We start from the raw sequence: 10,354 nt of genomic DNA on the forward strand, positions 1-10,354 counted from the left end.
CTGTGTGTGCTTGTCAGTTATTTACCTAACTAAGAGGAGCTGCAACCTAACTGACTAAACTCCTGGGTACTTCTCCATGCTGTGTCTGCTTGTCAGATATTATCCTAACTAAGAGGTAGTGCAAGTATATATAAGCTCCTACAAAACAAGAGCTATTCTTAAGAGACTCAGTTCCTAGCATAACCTCTCCTGTCAAATCAGTTATTCCATTTTATGAATACATTGATTCTAAAGCCTATATTGAGGGGTACTTACCAGCTTATCAATTCACTATACATCTTGAATTTCACTCCATTCATAGTGAGATTCCAATGCTCTAGTGATACAAACCATTATTTAAGCAACTTAATCTGCAATTGTGTTCCAATTCTATATACAAAACTATCTAACTATAAATACCCTAACACGGCGAGTACTGACGTTTTTCCTATACCTAAGAGATTAACTGAAATTGTTACTAAGGAGTGGGATAGACCCGGTGTGCCGTTCTCACCCCCTCCAATATTTAGAAGGATGTTTCCAATAAACGCCACCACACGGGACTTATGGCAAACGGTCCCTAAGGTGGAGGGAGCAGTTTCTACTTTAGCTAAGCGCACCACTATCCCGGTGGAGGATAGCTGTGCTTTTTCAGATCCTATGGATAAAAAATTAGAGGGTTACCTTAAGAAAATGTTTGTTCAACAAGGTTTTATATTGCAACCCCTTGCATGCATCGCGCCGATTACGGCTGCGGCAGCATTTTGGATTGAGTCTCTGGAAGAGAACCTTAGTTCCGCTACGCTGGACGACATTACGGACAGGCTTAGAGTCCTTAAACTAGCTAATTCATTCATTTCGGAGGCCGTAGTACATTTAACCAAACTTACGGCTAAGAATTCAGGATTCGCCATTCAGGCACGTAGGGCGCTGTGGCTAAAATCCTGGTCGGCTGATGTAACTTCTAAGTCCAAATTACTTAATATACCTTTCAAGGGGCAAACTTTATTTGGGCCCGGTTTGAAAGAAATTATCGCTGACATTACAGGAGGTAAGGGCCACGCTCTACCTCAAGACAAAGCCAAAGCTAAGGCTAGACAGTCTAATTTTCGTCCCTTTCGGAATTTCAAAGCAGGTGCAGCATCAACTTCCACTACACCAAAACAGGAAGGAGCTGTTGCCCGTTACAGACAAGGCTGGAAACCTAACCAGTCCTGGAATAAGGGCAAGCAGGCCAGAAAACCTGCTGCTGCCCCTAAGACAGCATGAACCGAGGGCCCCCGATCCGGAACCGGATCTAGTGGGGGGCAGACTCTCTCTCTTCGCCCAGGCTTGGGCAAGAGATGTCCAGGATCCCTGGGCGCTAGAGATCATATCTCAGGGATACCTTCTAGACTTCAAATTATCTCCCCCAAGAGGGAGATTTCATCTGTCAAGGTTGTCAACAAACCAAATAAAGAAAGACGCGTTTCTACGCTGTGTACAAGATCTATTATTAATGGGAGTGATCCATCCGGTTCCGCGGTCGGAACAAGGACAAGGGTTTTACTCAAACCTGTTTGTGGTTCCCAAAAAAGAGGGAACTTTCAGGCCAATCTTGGATTTAAAGATCCTAAACAAATTCCTAAGAGTTCCATCGTTCAAAATGGAAACTATTCGGACAATCTTACCCATGATCCAAAAGGGTCAGTACATGACCACAGTGGATTTAAAGGATGCTTACCTTCACATACCGATTCACAAAGATCATTACCGGTATCTACGGTTTGCCTTCTTAGACAGGCATTTCCAGTTTGTAGCCCTTCCATTCGGATTGGCTACGGCTCCAAGAATCTTCACAAAGGTTCTGGGTGCTCTTCTAGCGGTTCTGAGACCGCGAGGAATTTCGGTAGCTCCGTACCTAGACGACATTCTGATACAAGCTTCAAGCTTTCAAACTGCCAAGTCTCATACAGAGTTAGTTCTGGCATTTCTAAGGTCGCATGGATGGAAAGTGAACGAAAAGAAGAGTTCTCTCTTGCCTCTCACAAGAGTTCCATTCTTGGGGACTCTTATAGATTCTGTAGAAATGAAGATTTATCTGACAGAAGACAGATTAACAAAGCTTCTAAATTCATGCCGTGTCCTTCATTCCATTCAACTCCCGTCAGTAGCTCAATGCATGGAGGTGATCGGCTTAATGGTAGCAGCAATGGACATAGTACCCTTTGCACGCCTACATCTCAGACCGCTGCAATTGTGCATGCTAAGTCAGTGGAATGGGGATTACTCAGATTTGTCCCCCACTCTGAATCTGGATCAAGAGACCAGAAACTCTCTTCTATGGTGGCTTTCTCGGCCACATCTGTCCAGGGGGATGCCGTTCAGCAGGCCGGACTGGACAATTGTAACAACAGACGCCAGCCTTCTAGGTTGGGGCGCTGTCTGGAATTCTCTGAAGGCTCAGGGACAATGGAGTCAGGAGGAAAGTCTCCTGCCAATAAACATTCTGGAATTGAGAGCAGTTCTCAATGCCCTTCTAGCTTGGCCCCAGTTAAAGACTCGGGGGTTCATCAGGTTTCAGTCGGACAACATCACGACTGTAGCTTACATCAACCATCAGGGAGGGACAAGAAGCTCCCTAGCAATGATGGAAGTATCAAAGATAATTCGCTGGGCAGAGTCTCACTCTTGCCACCTGTCAGCAATCCACATCCCGGGAGTGGAGAACTGGGAGGCGGATTTCTTGAGTCGCCAGACTCTTCATCCGGGGGAGTGGGAACTTCATCCGGAGGTCTTTGCCCAAATACTTCGACGTTGGGGCAAACCAGAGATAGATCTCATGGCGTCTCGCCAGAACGCCAAACTTCCTCGCTACGGATCCAGATCCAGGGATCCGGGAGCGGTTCTGATAGATGCTTTGACAGCACCTTGGAACTTCAGGATGGCTTATGTGTTTCCACCCTTCCCGCTGCTTCCTCGATTGATTGCCAAAATCAAACAGGAGAGAGCATCAGTGATTCTAATAGCGCCTGCATGGCCGCGCAGGACTTGGTATGCAGATCTAGTGGACATGTCATCCTGTCCGCCTTGGTCTCTACCTCTAAGACAGGACCTTCTGATTCAGGGTCCATTCAAACATCAAAGTCTAACTTCTCTGAAGCTGACTGCTTGGAAATTGAACGCTTGATTTTATCAAAACGTGGTTTTTCTGAGTCGATTATTGATACCCTGATACAGGCTAGGAAGCCTGTTACCAGAAAGATTTACCATAAAATATGGCGGAAATACCTATACTGGTGTGAATCCAAAGATTACTCCTGGAGTAAGGTTAGGATTCCTAGGATATTGTCTTTTCTACAAGAAGGTTTAGAAAAGGGTTTATCGGCTAGCTCATTAAAGGGACAGATCTCAGCTCTGTCCATCTTGTTACACAGGCGTCTGTCAGAAAATTCAGACATCCAGGCCTTTTGTCAGGCTTTAGCTAGGATCAAGCCTGTGTTTAAAACTGTTGCTCCGCCATGGAGTTTAAACTTAGTTCTTAACGTTTTACAGGGTGTTCCGTTTGAACCCCTTCATTCCATTGATATAAAATTGTTATCTTGGAAAGTTCTATTTTTAATGGCTATTTCCTCGGCTCGAAGAGTCTCTGAGTTATCAGCCCTACATTGTGATTCTCCTTATCTGATCTTTCACTCAGACAAGGTAGTTCTGCGTACTAAACCTGGGTTCTTACCTAAGGTTGTCTCTAACAGGAACATCAATCAAGAGATTGTTGTTCCATCTTTGTGTCCAAATCCTTCTTCAAAGAAGGAACGTCTTCTACACAATCTGGATGTAGTTCGTGCCCTCAAGTTCTACTTGCAGGCAACTAAAGATTTTCGCCAAACTTCTTCCCTGTTTGTCGTTTATTCTGGACAGAGGAGAGGTCAAAAAGCTTCTGCTACCTCTCTCTCTTTTTGGCTTCGTAGCATAATACGTTTAGCCTATGAGACTGCTGGACAGCAGCCTCCTGAAAGAATTACAGCTCATTCCACTAGAGCTGTGGCTTCCACTTGGGCCTTTAAGAATGAGGCCTCTGTTGAACAGATTTGCAAGGCTGCAACTTGGTCTTCGCTTCATACTTTTTCCAAATTTTACAAATTTGACACTTTTGCTTCTTCGGAGGCTATTTTTGGGAGAAAGGTTCTTCAGGCAGTGGTTCCTTCTGTATAATGAGCCTGCCTATCCCTCCCGTCATCCGTGTACTTTTGCTTTGGTATTGGTATCCCAGAAGTAATGATGACCCGTGGACTGATCACACATAACAGAAGAAAACATAATTTATGCTTACCTGATAAATTCCTTTCTTCTGTTGTGTGATCAGTCCACGGCCCGCCCTGTTTTGTAAGGCAGGTACATATTTTTTAAATTATAATTCAGTCACCACTACACCCTTGGCTTCTCCTTTCTCGTTGGTCTTTGGTCGAATGACTGGAGGTGACGTAGAGGGGAGGAGCTATATAGCAACTCTGCTGGGTGAATCCTCTTGCACTTCCTGTAGGGGAGCAGATAATATCCCAGAAGTAATGATGACCCGTGGACTGATCACACAACAGAAGAAAGGAATTTATCAGGTAAGCATAAATTATGTTATTCGTTCCCCTTTTAGATCCACTATGGTATTAGTTGTTTTAGGTTTGTATTCACTTGGTGAGAGTATGTTTTTAAGGCTTGTGGCTTTTCTGAATATTATATCTGGTGTAAATTTAAGTCTTTTCCCTATAACTGGGTCACTCCTGGCTAGATGCCAGTGTTTTTTTATGATACTTATGTTGTGCTGAGTAAGTTGTTATAAAAGGTATATTAAATGTGTGCAAATTCACTCTCTTGTGTATGGTCCTTGCATATTATCTTCTAATAATTTTTCTCTATCTATTTCTCTAACTTTGTTTTTTCATCTACAATTCTTGTTTCATTATAACCTTTCTCTAGAAACCTATCTTGTAAAATTAGTGCTTGTCTATCATAGTCTACAATGTCGGTACAATTTCGTCTAATTCGTGAAAATTGCCCTTTTGGTATGTTTCTTTTCCACTTCTCGTGGTGACTACTATTGAATTCAATATAATTGTTAGCGTCAACTTTTTTGAAAAAAGTAGTAGTGTTGATTTTGTTATCTAATATAGATACTTCTATGTCCAGGAAACTAATTCGTTCTTTACTAGATTCATGACTAAATTTAAGTCCTAGGTCATTGTTATTTAAATCTTCTATGAATAAAGAGAATAACTCTTGATCACCCTTCCAGATGATGAATACATCATCTATGAAGCGTTTGTATATATATATATGATATATATATATAATTTTTAACTGTTTAGGATTTTATGAATTAGATTTGACTGTGTCTAGGTATTTAACCTATTAATAAATTGTTTTAGTTCATTCACGACTATATTTGGTTTATTAGATTAAAGATAGAATTTCTATCAAATACACCACAATTTCTCTACACACCAAGTAGAATATACTAGGAGGATACCTCCCTTTTATATACTACTATATATCACTAAGAGTCAGAACAGCATTTATTTGCGCCACCTTATGAAAATACTAGAAAATAAGAGTCCATGAGCTAGTGACGTATGGGATATACAATCCTACCAGGAGGGGCAAAGTTTCCCAAACCTCAAAATGCCTATAAATACACCCTTCACCACACCCACAATTCAGTTTAACGTATAGCCAAGAAGTCGGGTGAAAAGGAGTAAAAAGCATCAACAAAGAAATTTGGAAATAATTGTACTTTATACAAAAAATCATAACCACCATAAAAAGGGTGGGCCTCATGGACTCTTGCCAATATGAAAGAAATGAATTTATCAGGTAAATTCTTACATAAATTATGTTTTATTTCATGTAATTGGCAAGAGTCCATGAGCTAGTGACGTATGGGATATCAATACCCAAGATCAGTGTTCCCTCTAAGGCCAGTTTTGTGATGCGGCCCAGCAGTGAAACAGTTAATAGAGGAGCCATACCTTGCAGTCTGCATTGTGAACTGTTTGCTAATTGCTCTAATTAACTGCTTCTCTGCTGAACAGCTCAAAATACTGGCCTTAGAGAGAACATTGCCCAAGATGTGGAACTCCACTCAAGAGTCACTAGAGAGGGAGGGATAAAAATAAATAACAGCCATTTTCTGCTGAAAAAATAATCCACAACCCAAAATAAAAGTTATCATAATGAAAAGAAAAACTTAAAACATCAGCAGAAGAAACAAACTGAAACAGCTGACTGAAGCAAATACATCAAAATGGTAGAATTTAGTAAATATATGCAAAGAGGACCAAGTTGCTGCTATGCAAATCTGATGAATCTTGATGAATTAAAAGCTTTAACCAAGAAGCCAAGGAAATAGCAGAGGCCTTCTGACCTTTCCTAGGACCAGAAAATATAACAAATAGACTAGAAGTCTTCCTGAAATCTTTAGTAGCTTCAGCATAATATTTCAAAGCTCTCACCACATCTAAAGAATGTAAGGATCTTTCCAAAGAATTCTTAGGATTAGGACACAAAGAAGGGACAACAATTTCTCTACTAATGTTGTTAGAATTCACAACTTTAGGTAAAAATTTAAATGAAGTCAGCAAAACCGCCTTATCCTGATGAAAAAACAGAAAAGGAGATTCACAAGAAAGAGCAGATAGTTCAGAAACTCTTCTAGCAGAAGAGATGGCCAAAAGGAACAAGACTTTCCAAGAAAGTAGTTTAATGTCCCAAGAATGCATAGGCTCAAACGGAGGAGCCTGTAATGCCTTCAAAACCAAATTAATTGATTTAATTATGGGCTTAATACGAACTAAAGCCTGTACAAAACAGTGAATATCAGGAAGTTTAGCAATCTTTCTGTGAAATAAAACTGAAAGAGCAGAGATTTGTCCCTTCAAGGAACTTGCAGACAAACCCTTATCCAAACCATCCTGAAGAAACTGTAAAATTCTAGGAATTCTAAAAGAATGCCAAGAGAATTTATGAAAAGAACACCATGAAATGTAGGTCTTCCAAACTCGATAATAAATCTTTCTAGAGACAGATTTACGAGCTTGAAACATACTATTAATCACTGAGTCAGAGAAACCTCTATGACTTAGTACTAAGCGTTCAATTTCCATACCTTCAAATTTAATGATTTGAGATCCTGGGGAAAAACGGACCTTGAGACAGTAGGTCCGGCCTTAACGGAAGTGGCCAAGGTTGGCAACTAGACATCCGAACAAGATCCGCATACCAAAACCTGTGTGGCCATGCTGGAGCCACCAGCAACACAAACGATTGTTCCATGATGATTTTGGATATCACTCTTGGAAGAAGAACTAGAGGCAGGAAAATGTAAACAGGATGATAACACCAAGGAAGTGTCAGCGCATCCAATGCTTCCGCCTGAACATCCCTGGACTTGGACAGGTATCTGGGAAGTTTCTTGTTTAGATGAGAGGCCATGAGATCTATTTCTGGAAGACACCACATCTGAACAATCTGAGAAAACACATCTGGATGGAGAGACCACTCCCCTGGATGTAAAGTCTGACGGCTGAGATAATCCGCCTCCCAATTGACTACACCTGGGATATGCACCGCAGAGATTAGACAGGAGCTGGATTCCGCCCAAACAAGTATCCAAGATACTTCTTTCATGGCTTGGGGACTGTGAGTCCCACCCTGATGATTGACATATGCCACAGTTGTGATATTGTCTGTCTGAATGCAAATGAACAGTTCTCTCTTCAACAAAGGCCAAAACTGAAGAGCTCTGAGAATTGCACAGAGTTCTAAAATATTGATTGGTAATCTCGCCTCTTGAGATTTCAAACCCCTTTTGCTGTCAGAGATCCCCGAACAGCTCCCCAACCTGAAAGACTTGCGTCTGTAGTGATCATAGTCCAGGTTGGCCGAACAAAGGAAGCCCCTTGAACTAAACGCTGGTGATTTAACCACCATGTCAGAGAGTGTCGAACATTGGGATTTAAGGATATTAACTGTGATATCTTTGTGTAATCCCTGCACCATTGATTCAACATAAAAAGATGGAGAGGTCTCATGTGAAAACGAGCAAAAGGAATCGCGTCCGATGCTGCAGTCATGATGCTTAAAACTTCCATGCACATAGCCACTGAAGGGAATGACTGAGACTGAAAGTGCCGACAGGCTGCAACCAATTTCAAACGTCTCTTGTCTGTTAGAGACAAGAAACCTTTTGGTAAATTGATCCTCCAACCATGTTTTTGAAGAAACAACACTAGTTGATTCGTGTGAGATTCTGCAGAACGTAAAGACTGAGCTAGTACCAAGATATTGTCCAAATAAGGAAACACCGCAATACCCTGCTCTCTGATTACAGAGAGTAGGGCACCTAGAACCTTTGAAAAGATTCTTGGAGCTGTTGCTAGGCCAAATGGAAAAGCAACACATTGGTAATGCTTGTCTAGAAAAGAGAATCTCAGGAACTGATAATGTTCTGGATGAATCGGAATATGAAGGTATGCATCCTGCAAGTCTATTGTAGACATATAATGTCCTTGCTGAACAAAAGGCAGAATAGTCCTTATAGTCACCATCTTGAAAGTTGGTAATCTTACATAACGATTCAAAATTTTCAGATCCAGAACTGGTCTGAATGAATTTTCCTTCTTTGGGACAATGAATAGATTTGAATAAAAACCCCGACCTTGTTCCTGAAAAGGAACCACCAGCATGATTACCCCTGAAGACTCCAGGTCTGAAACACACTTCAGGAAAGCCTGAGCTTTTACTGGATTTGCTGGGATACGTGGAGAAAAAATCTTCTCACAGGAGGTCTTACTCTGAATCGTATTCGATACCCTTGAGAGACAATGCTCTGAATCCATTGATTTTGGACAGAATTTATCCAAAAATCCTTGAATAACCTTAATCTGCCCCCTACCAGCTGAGCTGAAATGAGGGCCGCACCTTCCTGCAGACTTAGGGGCTGACTTTGGTTTCTTAAAAGGCTTGGTTTTTTTCCAATTTGAGGAAGGCTTCCAATTGGAAACAGATTCCTTGGGGGAAGGATTAGATTTTTGTTCCTTATTTTGACGAAAGGAACGAAAACGGTTAGAAGCCTTAGATTTACCCTTAGGTTTTTTATCCTGAGGCAGAAAAAAACCCTTTCCTCCAGTAACATTTGAAATAATAGAATCCAACTGAGAACCAAATAAATTATTACCTTGGAAAGAAAGAGATAATAATCTAGACTTAGATGTCATATCAGCATTCCAAGATTTAAGCCATAAAGCTCTTCTAGCTAAAATAGCTAAAGACATGGATCTAACATCAATTTTGATAATATCAAAAATGGCATCACAAATAAAATGATTAGCATGTTGCAGTAAGCGAACAATGCTAGATATGTCAGAATCCAATTCTTGTTGTGCTAAATTCTCCAACCAAAAAGTTGATGCAGCCGCAGCATCAGCCAAAGAAATTGCAGTCCTGAGAAGATGACCTGAATATAAATAGGCTTTCCTTAGATAGGATTCAAGTTTCCTATCTAAAGGATCTTTAAAAGAAGTACTATCGCTCTCTTCCCCGGGCTGTCTGCGAAGTAGGCAGACACATCTTACCGGTACCATGCCTGCACTTCGGCCTCTCATCAAACCTAAGATCGTTAAAAAGAGGACAAAGAAGTTCATCCGTCACCAGTCAGATCGCTATGTCAAGATTAAGCGTAACTGGCGTAAGCCCAGAGGTATCAACAACAGAGTCCGTAGGCGATTCAAGGGACAGATTCTGATGCCCAACATTGGTTATGGTAGCAACAAGAAAACCAAACACATGCTGCCTTCAGGGTTCAGGAAGTTCTTGGTGCACAATGTAAAGGAGCTTGAGGTTCTCATGATGAGCAACAAGTCTTTCTGTGCAGAAATCGCTCACAATGTCTCCTCTAAAAAACGCAAAACTATTGTGGAAAGAGCAGCTCAACTAGCCATCAAAGTCACAAACCCCAACGCCAGACTGCGCAGCGAGGAGAACGAATAAACACTAGTTCTGTGCTTTGTTCAATAAAAAAAAATTAAAATCTAAAAAAAAAAAAAAAAAGAAGTACTATCTTCCATAGGAATAGTGGAAAGTTTAGCAAGAGTAGAAATAGCCTCATCAACTTTGGGGATCTTTTCCCAAAACTCTATAGAAATTGCTGGTAAAGGATACAATTTTTTAAACCTTGAAGAAGGAATAAAATGAGTACCTGGCTTATTCCATTCCTTAGAAATCATATCAGAAATAGCATCTGGAATAGGAAAAACCTCTGGAGTAACCACAGAAGGTTTAAAAACAGCATTTAAACATTTACTAGTCTTAATGTCAAGAGGACTAGCTTCCTCAATATCCAAAG

General features: G+C 41.0%; 1 protein-coding gene across 1 annotated transcript; it reads left to right on the forward strand.

The window, feature by feature from the left end:
- The first annotated feature begins 9,543 nt into the window (after positions 1-9,543).
- On the forward strand, positions 9,544-10,062 carry LOC128640149 (60S ribosomal protein L32-like). The gene has a single exon (XM_053692512.1). It carries the CDS (start codon positions 9,592-9,594, stop codon positions 9,997-9,999), a length of 408 nt encoding a protein of 135 aa, XP_053548487.1. The 5' UTR covers positions 9,544-9,591; the 3' UTR covers positions 10,000-10,062.
- The last annotated feature ends 292 nt before the right edge of the window (positions 10,063-10,354 follow it).

This window comes from Bombina bombina, chromosome 9 (genome assembly GCF_027579735.1).
Source record: "Bombina bombina isolate aBomBom1 chromosome 9, aBomBom1.pri, whole genome shotgun sequence".
Taxonomy (NCBI): Eukaryota; Metazoa; Chordata; class Amphibia; order Anura; family Bombinatoridae; genus Bombina; species Bombina bombina.

Bases quoted from the DNA above. Each gene is read 5' to 3' on its own strand.
- LOC128640149 (XM_053692512.1), top strand. From the start codon at position 9,592: ATGCCTGCACTTCGGCCTCTCATCAAACCTAAGATCGTTAAAAAGAGG.